The sequence below is a fragment of the Canis lupus genome, chromosome 30 (assembly GCF_011100685.1).
Source record: "Canis lupus familiaris isolate Mischka breed German Shepherd chromosome 30, alternate assembly UU_Cfam_GSD_1.0, whole genome shotgun sequence".
Taxonomy (NCBI): domain Eukaryota; kingdom Metazoa; phylum Chordata; class Mammalia; order Carnivora; family Canidae; genus Canis; species Canis lupus.
Genome location: NC_049251.1, coordinates 30,474,562 through 30,486,929, shown reverse-complemented (window position 1 = coordinate 30,486,929; position 12,368 = coordinate 30,474,562). Strand labels below are relative to the sequence as shown.

The 12,368-nt window shown below is 33.7% G+C and overlaps 1 protein-coding gene across 7 annotated transcripts in view; it reads left to right on the top strand.

Moving 5' to 3' along the window:
• Positions 1 to 12,368, top strand: part of DENND4A (DENN domain containing 4A) — a 139,243-nt gene that overhangs the window by 74,732 nt on the left and 52,143 nt on the right. For all 7 annotated transcript variants that reach the window (XM_038580750.1, XM_038580751.1, XM_038580749.1 and 4 more), the window contains exons 8-12: positions 424 to 490; positions 3,625 to 3,683; positions 5,645 to 5,789; positions 6,067 to 6,242; positions 10,885 to 10,985. In XM_038580750.1, coding sequence (XP_038436678.1) covers positions 424 to 490; positions 3,625 to 3,683; positions 5,645 to 5,789; positions 6,067 to 6,242; positions 10,885 to 10,985 — 548 coding nt within the window. The remainder of the gene's footprint in view (positions 1 to 423; positions 491 to 3,624; positions 3,684 to 5,644; positions 5,790 to 6,066; positions 6,243 to 10,884; positions 10,986 to 12,368) is intronic.

The following is a 12,368-nucleotide window of genomic DNA, read 5'->3' as shown; positions in this document are numbered from 1 at the left end:
AAAATATTTACTGAATACCCAACATTGAATTACCTTAATTTGTCAGTTGTTCTTTCAAAGAAAAATGGCATTCTGTGAGAAAAACAAAACAAGAATTAGGCTCTTTGGTACTATCCACATAATATGTTACATATTATCTCCTTAGGGAGAGGTAAAAGTTAAAATGAGACATCATTAACATAAACATTGTTGAATGTGAGGAACTGTTAATATGAAAAGCTATTGGATTTAGATAGAAGCAACGTTAATGGCACAAATGATTTCTGGTGTTGTTTGCTCACTTGTTTTTGTAGTAGCAGGGATTTCGAAATTATAAGTACACAAAGCATTTGACTCAACTTGGACTTGAGGTGACATGTTGACCTTTATAGTATATGGTATTCACTTTGGAATCAATTGGGTTTTTGTCTGTTTGTTTTTAAGGCATATTTCTCATTTTATGCATAAAGTTCCTTTTCCATCTCCTCAGAGGCCACGGATTTTAGTTCAGGTAAGATTTTCTTTCTTTTTTTTTTTTTTCAGGTAAGATTTTCTTGATAGAAGTGCCCTATTAAATAATTATTGGCCATAAGAATAACAGGGTTTTGGTTTTTTTTTAAGATTTTATTTATTTATTCACAAGAGACACAGAGAGAGAGGCTGAGACACAGGCAGAGGGAGAAGCAGGCTCCATGCAGGGAGCCCGATGTGGGACTCAATCCCGGGTCTCCAGGATCACGCCCTGGGCTGAAGGCGGCGCTAAACCTCTGAGCTACCAGGGCTGCCCAGAATAACAGTTTTAAATGGAGGAAAAGAACAAGTGTGATCAAAAGAGAATCAGTAGTTTACATGTTGGAGTTTGGGCCCTTAGTGTTTTATTAGCTGCCTCCCAGACAGACATCTAATGTTTCCCCTTAGGCAAAAGGTTAAAGTAAATGGCAATAGACACTTTTTGAACATACAAAAGAGAGACTTCTTTCCCTTAAATTTGTTCTAGGTATTTGAAAGTTTGTGCCTTTGGCATTTATTCCCGAAGTTAAATAGAATAGATATAAGGCTAAGTTGTGTGTTTTCATATATTATGCAGGAAGGAATGTTCATATCTTTGTGATGAGAAAGTTCAAAATGAATATAAATTATTTTCCCTATGTCTTGTTCCAGTTGACTGTATCTTTTCTCTTTTGTTTACATTTCTTTGTTGTTTGTGCCCTTGATCTGTAAGATGTCTGCTTAATCACCATTTACAAAGCAATTTATATAAAGGAAATATTTTTATGTGTTAACACTGTATGAGCTTTACTGTATTTATCACAGCCCTTAATGGGGATGGGGTATCATTCAAAATTCAAAGTAAAAAAAAAAAAATTCGAAGTATATGGCAAATAGATATTTATAAATTTGTGGAAATATGTATAAATATGCATAAATTTAAATATGTAGATTATAATTGCATTATACTGGTATATATCAATTTAATGTTGATACAAATATAATATCTAGAAAAATATCATTTTTTTAAAAAGAATTATTTGTTTATTCATGAGAGACACACAGAGAGAGGCAGAGACACAGGCGGACAGAGAAGCAGGCTCTGCAAGGAGCCTGATGTGGGACTCGATCCCAGATTGGATCCCGGGATCACGCCCTGAGCCAGAGGCAGATACTCAACCACTGGGCCACTCAGGCGTACCAAAAAATATCATTTTTATAATCAGTTTTTTTCTGTTGAGGGCCAAATAGTAAATATTTTAATCTTTATACACCATGCTATCTCTGTCAAAACTACTCCGCTCTTACTGCACAAAAGCAGCTATAGATAATACCTGAACGAATGAGCATGGCTAATATTCTTTTTTTTTTTTTTTTATTGGTGATCAATTTACCAACATACAGAATAACCCCCAGTGCCCGTACCCAATCACTCCCACCCCCCGCCCTCCTCCCCTTCTACCACCCCTAGTTCGTTTCCCAGAGTTAGCAGTCTTTACGTTATGTCTCCCTTTCTGATATTTCCCACACATTTCTTCTCCCTTCCCTTATATTCCCTTTCACTATTATTTGTATTCCCCAAATGAATGAGAACATATAATGTTTGTCCTTCTCCGATTGACTTACTTCACTCAGCATAATACCCTCCAGTTCCATCCACGTTGAAGCAAATGGTGGGTATTTGTCATTTCTAATAGCTGAGTAATATTCCATTGTATACATAAACCACATCTTCTTTATCCACTCATCTTTCGATGGACACCGAGGCTCCTTCCACAGTTTGGCTATTGTGGCCATTGCTGCTATAAACATTGGGGTGCAGGTGTCCCGGCGTTTAATTGCATCTGTATCTTTGGGGTAAATCCCCAACAGTGCAATTGCTGGGTCGTAGGGCAGGTCTATTTTTAACTCTTTGAGGAACCTCCACAGTTTTCCAGAGTGGCTGCACCAGTTCACATTCCCACCAACAGTGTAAGAGGGTTCCCTTTTCTCCGCATCCTCTCCAACATTTGTTGTTTCCTGCCTTGATAATTTGCCCCATTCTCACTGGTGTGAGGTGGTATCTCCTTGTGGTTTTGATTTGTATTTCCCTGATGGCAAGTGATGCAGAGCATTTTCTCATGTGCATGTTGGCCATGTCTATGTCTTCCTCTGTGAGATTTCTGTTCATGTCTTTTGCCCATTTCATGATTGGATTGTTTGTTTCTTTGCTGTTGAGTTTGATAAGTTCTTTATAGATCTTGGAAACTAGCCCTTTATCTGATACGTCATTTGCAAATATCTTCTCCCATTCTGTAGGTTGTCTTTTAGTTTTGTTGACTGTATCCTTTGCTGTGCAAAAGCTTCTTATCTTGATGAAGTCCCAATAGTTCATTTTTGCTTTTGTTTCTTTTGCCTTAGTGGATGTATCTTGCAAGAAGTTACTGTGGCCGAGTTCAAAAAGGGTGTTGCCTGTGTTCTTCTCTAGGATTTTGATGGAATCTTGTCTCACATTTAGATCTTTCATCCATTTTGAGTTTATCTTTGTGTATGGTGAAAGAGAGTGGTCTAGTTTCATTCTTCTGCATGTGGATGTCCAATTTTCCCAGCACCATTTATTGAAGAGACTGTCTTTCTTCCAATGGATAGTCTTTCCTCCTTTATCGAATATTAGTTGACCATAAAGTTCAGGGTCCACTTCTGGGTTCTCTATTCTGTTCCATTGATCTATGTGTCTGTTTTTGTATGGCTAATATTCTAATAAAACTTTATTTATAAAAACAGATGGCCTGTGGATTTGCTCCAGAGGCCATAGGTTTGCTAACCCTGATTTTGTGGTATTAAATGAATAATTTCGTCTTTCAATAAAATGTTACTAAAGTGGCATTAGGAGAAAAGATAATTTAGAGTAGGAGAAGTTAGTAGTTAGAAAAGGTTAGTGGTAAGGCCATGCTTTTAAGGATCTTAATAAGTAATATAAACAGTTCCTTTACTGGTTAATGTATATGTTGAAACTTCATGGGCACTATCATTAATTAGCCTGTGTGTGTGTGTGTGTCTATGTGTCCATATATATGTGTGTGTGTGTGTGTGTGTGTGTATTTTTTTTTTACCTGAAAGTAGTGTTTGAAAACTCATCTTTATATTTCAAACACTTTATTGTAAATTTTCTTCCAGTTATCGCCACATGATAATCTGATTCTCAGTCAACCTGTTTCTTCACCTCTTCCACTAAGGCAAGTAAAATTTCATTTCTATTTAGATTTCTCCAAATCTAGTATGAGCTAAAGTAACATTTAAATATTTTCTCTTCCCTAGGTAAAATTTCACATGTTGATGGAAATACTTCTCATTTCTTCTGTTTCTTATCTAAGTTCCTTTTATTTAAAGGAAAAAGAAAAACCTTTATAATAGTTTAATATTTAATGTATCCATTCATTATTATCAAGTGCTTACTCTCACGTAAATAGGTGTATGTATGTAGAATATTAAAACAATTATTTTTAGCTTTAAATACCCTCTGAAGGACATTCAGATGTAATTAATTTTAAATTTAACCCACAAAGAAAGATATTCAAATACTAACCACGGAATAAAGCAGTGTATTTCATCACTTAGAAGTTAAGAGAAATTATGAAATATGTTTTTTTCTGAAGTATCACTTCTTGAAATGTAATTAGCTGTGTAATTTTCTAGCAAAGAAATAGTTATAATTAAGTTATTTTGTAGCACATACCTAAGGGAGACCAGCTGCCATCTTTGACATTAATTTTGTAAGAATTACAGATTATTTCATCACTAGGTCTTGGTCCAGAGTGACCAGTGTTTTCTTAACCTTTGTTTGAGCTGAAAATAAACTAGAAATACTGACTGAGACTATGTATAAAATCCTAAATTACTCAAGAGGCTTTTTTTTTTTTTTTGGTAACAGCTTTATTGATATAATTCACATACCATACAATTCAGTGGTTATATTCATTCTATGAATATAGAGATATAGAGAGATCACTATAATCAATTTTAGAACATTTTACATAACTCTAAGAAAGAAACCCTGGGCCCTTTAGCAGCTACCCCTCCATTTCTCCCATTTCTCTGTACACAAATACACACACACACACACACACACACACACACACCCCTCCCCAGCCCAAAGCAACCATGAATCTACTTTCTGTCTCCTCAGATTTGTCCAGGTTTGCCTATTTTGGATATTTCATCTAAATGGAATCATATAATATGTGGCCTTTTGTGTTTGACTTCTTTCACTTATAATTGTCCAAAGTTCATCCATATTGTATCAACAGTACTTTATTCCTTTGTGTTTCCAACAAATATTCCATTATATAGCTAGACCACACTTTATTTATTTATCAGTTGATGGACATTTGGCTTGTTTCTACTTTTTTGGCTATAATGAATACTGCTGCTGTGAACAGGCACAAGATTTTTGTGGACATGCTTTCATTTCTCCAATAGATATGTTATTAGTTTTGCTTTACTTAAAACAAGCTAATTCGGCAAAGCCAGTTTTTTAGCATTATATAAACAGCTTACTGATTGGCTTACTGAATTATTACTTTGTCGTTCAGTATTTTGTTACTACACAGAATGTCTCAGTTTGGATTTTTTTTTTCAGTTTGGATTATTAATTTGCTTTGTATGTATATCCCATCATTTGACTTGGTAGCTCTCGATTTCATATTACTATTATCATTACATTAGTAAAGATAAGCTATTTGTAAGTAGAAATTTTATTATGTGTATTTATCTCAAAGGAAGTAGACCTATAATAAGTCATGTATTTTTTCTGATAATTACCGTGAAAGATGAGCCATTAAAAAACAAACTTCCATTAAAAATTTTCTTTGAAAAAAAATTTTTTTTTCTTTGAACTGAAGCATCCCTCTTATAGAGTGAATTCTTTATTTGGACATTATCTACGTGGCAGATCTTCTGAAAAGAAAAACAACTCATTTTCCATATTGAATACAATGCAGAAAAATCAAATAATTTTGAAACCTCAGAAAACTTCATTGTTTTCATATTGTGTTCCTGATTAATGTTTTCCACACAAAGGGCAACCATCACATTTAAAGTTGAATAAATATAATCCTACCTCAATCATGACCTTTTTTCATTATTTTGGATAAGATATTTGGATTTTTTTAATTGTGTATTTTGTTTGGATTGACAGTGGTGGCAAATTTTCAACACTACTTCAAAATTTAGGCCCTGAAAATGCTGTAACACTACTGGTGTTTGCAGTAACAGAGCACAAGATTCTCATCCATTCCTTACGGCCTTCCGTGCTTACTAGCGTGACAGAAGCATTAGTGTCTGTGAGTATATCAGAGTTTCTTATTGGCAATCAATTTCATTTAAAACCTAATTTATTCATTTAATTTAAAGCTACTTTAAGGTTTAGCTAAAATTCAGAGAGTAATGAATGTTGTGAAAAATACGTTAATTTTCTAACCATTAATATTAGTTATAATTATTTAATTATCAAATGTTAGATTTTAGGTATGAATATTTAAAAGACAGTTTTTTGTGTGTGCTGATAAATTATGCTTACTATAAACAGCTGAATATTTTCCTATCTTTTGTTTATCCAAGATGATTTTCCCTTTCCACTGGCCGTGCCCATATGTTCCTCTCTGCCCACTGGCTTTAGCAGATGTCTTGAGTGCACCATGTCCATTCATTGTAGGAATTGATTCAAGATATTTTGATCTCTATGACCCTCCACCAGATGTTAGTTGTGTTGACCTAGATACCAACACTATTTCTCAGTAAGTATTTAGTGATTCTATACCCAATAATTTATAGCTTCATAATGTATGTAACTGTATATTTTATGAATGCTAATTAGAATTCTTTTGAGCTATATTGTTTTTGTATTTGGGGTTATTACATCTTTGAATCAATTCATACTGTTCTCTTAGGATTTTATTTAATTTAGAGAGTGCATGAGGGGCAGAAGGAGAGAGAGACAGGGAGAAAATCTCAGGCAGACTCCATGCTGAGCACAGCCCAACATGGAACTCATCCTCATGATGCTGAGATCATGACCCGAGCCAAAACCAAGAGTCAGACGCTTAACTGACTGAGCCATCCAGACATTCCCAACTTGTACTGTTTGATGGGATAGAAAGGTTTTTCTTTAAAGAAAATATGCCTTTAATCCTCAGATCTTAAAGATTTAAGAACCATTATTATAATACTTAGAAATTTAGCAGAAAGGAAATTGAGGTTAGAAATAGAAAAATCTAGTTTCTATTTTCCAGATAAGTGTGGGTGAAATCACAAATTGAATTGGAATTTCAATTCAATTTGGTATTTCAGTTCTATTTCTAGTCTATGTAATACTATTGGAATGCTGGTACTTCAAGAAAAATTTATATAATGCTTTAAAAATTTTAAATAACTTTTATACATGATTTTATCACCTTTATACTTTAGGAATATTAGGAATTTATAAATTTTCCTTTCTTTTTATTGGAATAATATTTAAATTGTAGCTACTGAGCTGTATTTTTATAGCTTTTTTACAATTCATTGGTTCTCTTGTACCCTTTATTTTCAGTTTAATCATACTTAAGCTATTCAGGGAAGAGGAAATTGATGCAATGACCACATTGCATTCACAGGACATACTTAAAGTAACTATGAATTAGTCTATCAGTAAAGCCCAAGTGCTGGTACAACTTTTACAACTTAAGAATGTGTATGTACAATAGGTTTTTCTCCATTTTTAATAAGCATGTTTCATATTAGAGCCTTTTGATTTAATTCTATAATCTTACGTTAATTCTTATCTTGTCATATGTCAAACCTCAAGTGCCTAAACCACTAGAAAAAATGGTTTTATATTACAAAAAATAATATAAAATGAGAAATAATGTATTATGGCAAAAGAATATTTTTCTATTATAAAGCAATATAGGGCAGCCCTGATGGCTCAGTGGTTTAGCGCTGCCTTCAGCCCAGGGCCTGATCCTGGAGACCCAAGATCAAGTCCCACGTAGGGCTCCCTATATGGAGCCTGCTTCTTCCCCTGCCTGTGTTTCTGCCTCTCTCTCTCTCTCTCTCTCTGTCTCTCATGAATAAATAAAGTCTTTAAATAATAAAAAATAAAGCATATACACTGTCAAAAAGCTTTTTTTCAGAAAATGCCTGACCACGAAATTATGGGATGTACTTTGTGCATAAGCCATTTTATATATGGAATTTATAGAGCGAAAGATTCTTTTTTTTTAGCATTTTATATTTATTTGTTATGACTTGTTTATATATACATTTCTTTTTTTTTTAAGATTTTACTTATTTATTCATGAAAGACACAGAGAGAGGCAGAGATACAGGCAGAGGGAGAAGCAGGCTCAATGCAGGGAGCCTGATATGGGATTCGATCCCAGGACCCCAAGATCATGCCCCGGGCCGAAGGCAGACGCTCAACCACTGAGCCACCCAGGCATCCCGAGTCAAAGATTCTTTATCAGGAACATGTCATTCATTACCAGAAATAATTAATTCTTTAAATATCAAAGTATATTCATACTGTAATATGTAATCAAAAATATCAAAAGTAATATCTCCTTTCTTTGCTTGTTTTTGGTTACATGACACAGTGTTTTTAAAAATTGAAATTAAGGGTGGTGAATTAATATATACTGTATTTATTATGGTAATAAATTATATTTACCCTCTTTTTATACTTTCCAGTTTGTTAAAAGAATTTTTTAATTTTTTTGATTTGATCACTAATGAGTTAAAGAATCAAAGAAACATGAGTCATTTGCACTCATTGGTAGTCTTCTTGTTATTATCACCTATAATAACAGGGACTGAACTAGTGAAGTAAAAGCTTTCTACTTTCCTTCATCCAGAATTTCTGAAATCTCAATCTGAAATTTGAAAGAAAAACCCTGAATATCCAATTTTGGTTTCTTTTTCTTCTCTCTTAGATATGTAGAATAAAAGTATGTTATTCATGTCAATAAATTTTTGAAGAAAGGGAAATTAATATCTGGTATGTACTAGGTACAAAGCTTTATGTATAGCCTATGTTATCTCATCTTATTCTTTATATTTTGTGAAATAGTTTTTATTAACCCCTGTGACAGGTAAGGAAACAAAAGCTTACATTTTTAAGTAATTTATCAGAAGGCACATAGATAGCATCTACTGCCAGCTGGATTTTGAAACCATCACTGTCCAGCTCCAAAACCATTATCTCTGCCACTAATTATTGACTATTTATGTAATAGTAATCTTGTAAATGGAAATCACCATGAATGAAAATGCAGAGGGCTATTATAGTTTCAAACTCAGGTACTAAATAAAACTCTCCTACCTAGCCAAGTTTGGCATTGAGGGCAAAAGGAGGAGGTTACGTAAATAAACAACAGTAATTAGGTGTAATGCAGAGATACCAAGATTCTGTTCATTTATGCTGCAGACATATCTTGAGCTCCCTTTTTTGCTAGGATAAAAAAACAAAACAGGTACGCTCCTTTCTCTTGTTGCTCATAATCCAGTTTTATAAGGCAGGCATGCATTCAGTGAATGATAAGGTATAATGGGAGTAGTGTGTTGCATAGTTTTACCAAGAAAATAATGTAAAAGTATTCTACATTGTATTCTCACTATAATGCAAGATTCCATGCTCCTAGTCACATTATAAATGAAATATAACCTTTGCAGTTGGACATCTGCAGTTGACCCTGTCCTTTCTGTATTTTTATCCTCATTTGGAAAGATAGGGTAGATTCCAAGACAGTGGTTCTTCGTCAGCCTAAAGCTTTCCCATCTATTCTCCTTTCTTTGTTTAGTTTCCAAGGTGATAATTTTGCCCTTTTTGCTCTGTGGGTAGTACAGGGAACATTAAAAAAAATTTCAGGGCAGTCCAGGTGGCTCAGCGGTTTAGCGCTGCCTTTGGCCCAGGGCATGATCTTGGAGACCTGGGATCGAGTCCCATGTCAGGCTCCCTGCATGGAGCCTGCTTCTTCCTCTTCCTGTGTCTCTGCCTCTCTTTCTGTGTGTCTCTCCTGAATAAATAAATAAAATCTTAAAAAAATTTTTTTTCAACTTCACTGCACACCTGGACTTTATTATTGTCTTTAGAACATGAGTGATTTACTTTTCTTCTTTTCCTGTCCATTTTTCAAGTTTTCTAAAAAAAAAAAAAAAAAAAGGATTCATGGATTTTAAAGTAAAGATTTAATAAATAATAGAATCAACAATTATAGTCAAGTCCAAAAGCTTTATGATGTTTTTATCACTGTGCTCTTTTCTTCTCTTACACCATGTATAGTTTGAAGAACAGCCATGTTACAATAATTGTAATAAAAGAGATTATACAAGTTTGTCTTAGAAACAAAGATACCACTTTTAAGCAGATATCCTCTTTTATAGTTATAAAAGTATTTTGGAATGTTATCCTTTATCCAAATAATATTATAGGTTCTTTTCTGAAAGAAACAAAAACAAATTTTACTTCTACTTGTAGGAAACTTAGAAACTGGGGATCCCTGGATGGCTCAGCGGTTAAGCATCTATCTGCCTTTGGCCCAGGGTGTAGTCCTGGAGTCCCAGGATTGAGTCCCACATCAGGCTCCCTGCATGGAGCTTGCTTCTCTGTCTGCCTATGTCTCTGCCTCTCTCTGTCTCTCTCTCTCTCTCTCTAATGAATAAATAAATAAAATCTCAAAAAAAAAAAAAAGAGGAAACTAAGAAACTCAATATTTAAATATACCCAAGTATTTTGATAAGCTTTCTAGATCATCAGTTCATTTTTCTATACGAGTTCAGGTTTTCCACTGTGATTTTTCTTAGTCTATCAGGAAAAAACCTCCAGTGGTGGGATTTTCCCAATATTTAGGTGTCTAAAGTCTCCTAAATAAGGATTTTGATGGGGCACCTGGATGGTTCAGTCCATTAAGTGTCTGCCTTTGGTTCAGGCCATGATCCCAGAGTCCTGGGATGGAGCCCTGTATTAGGCTTCCTGCAGAAAGAGAGCCTGCTTCTCTGTCTTCATCTGCCTGCTTCTGCTTCTCCCTCTCTCTGTGTTTGTGTGCTCACTCTCTCTGTCAAATAAATAAAATAAAATAAAATAAATGGGGTTTTGAGTAATGACCACCATACTAAGTTTGTAGCAATTAACATGATTCCCATGCAAGTGGAATTTACTCAGTACAAACATAACTATAAATTTTCGAGCTATATTTACTACAAGGTTCTTCCCTTGTGTAAATTAATTTTTAAATATTCTGCATCTCAACTTACCCATATAGTATTTATCCTAGTAATTAGAATATTTTGTATATGTTTTATTTTTTGTTCAATGTGTTTTCTCTTTTCCCTTTTGTATATATAGCAAAAAAAAAAAAAAGTCCATCTAACAAATATATTATTGTTGTCACTTAATCTTAGAACTGGCGATAAGAAAAATGTAGCCTGGAAGATACTTCCAAAGAAACCATGTAAAAACCTGATGAACACACTGAATAATTTGCACCAGCAGTTGGCAAAATGTAAGTGTATGGCTTAATTAAAGGAAATAATTTAATCTGAAAAAGGACTCCAATTGCTTTGCCTTACTTGTAAAAAAGATACTGTTTATTTTATCTGAGGGAAATGTGTTTCATAATCTTAAGGGCAAATGAAAATTAAAGCAAAATTTGTTAGAATCTGAATAGGATATTTATAAAATTTATATTTTATATCTGCTACATTTTCCTAGAACCATTTTAGAATAATAAAATTCAAAAAGAGACTAAGGTGACTGTTTATTTTCTTCATACATAGAATAGAAGTTTAGTTTTGAAAATTTAGGACAGGTGGTTTAAATTAGAAAATGCTGATGATTTTAGTGGATTGAGACCTGGGTCATATGCTTTTCACCTTCTATGGATCTTAATGCTATGCTTACATCAAATAATTTGAAAATAGAAGCTTTCCAAATGCATTAGGAAGTTAATCAAAATGAAAATTGATTAGGATATGGAATACTTCAATAAAAAGCTTATATAAGACTACCTTGTCAGTAATCCAGAAATACTGGTAAGAGTTAAACCTTAATTTATTTAATCCTCTTGATATTTTATAATAATGGGTCATTCAGCATCCATAAGTTAATACTTATTGTTTGAAAAAATGGTTAGTAATGGTGTACCAATATGTGAGGTTCTTTTTTGTGCATTAGGTGAAATGTAAACAGAGGAAGGGGTCTATATCCTTGAGGGTTCAAAGTGCCTGGGGTTATAGTTGGAAATAGGCATGGAAGAACACAATGTTTCCAAAGTAAACCTTAAAATAAGCAGATAATTTGGAAGTGGCTCATAAGGACTGGAGTAGGAAAACAGTGACATCAAATAGAACAACATTTCATCTCATGGAACAAATAAATTAGGTGTAGAGTTTTACTTAAGCAGACTACTTAGTTGCTTTCTAACAAGCCATGTACTTCTTTTAAATGGCTACAAAGTCTAGCAGATTTTGTAGCAATATTTAAAACGATTTTTAAAATCGGTGAAATAGCCCATCTAGCTCTACTGAAGGGCAGAACCTTAAAACTATAAACTTATAAACAGTACTGATAGTTAAGGTTTTGTAATATTTTACAGCTTCAGAACACTTTCACATACATGAGTTGAGGGAGGTAAAATAGCTTGACAGAGATCACTTGGTTAACAAGGATGAAGTTAGAATTAAATTCTAGGCTTTCTCTATCAAAGCCCACATTCTTTCTAGTACTGTTACTTTTTTAGAGAATAAGAACTCCAGAAAAAAGCTAAGATGATTTATTGTTCCTGATATTTTTTTTTATTTAAAATTTTTAAAGTCACAAACATTTCCCCTGACCTTTGAGAATAGATGCCCCATCACCTCCACATGGAATATATTTCCTACCAAAG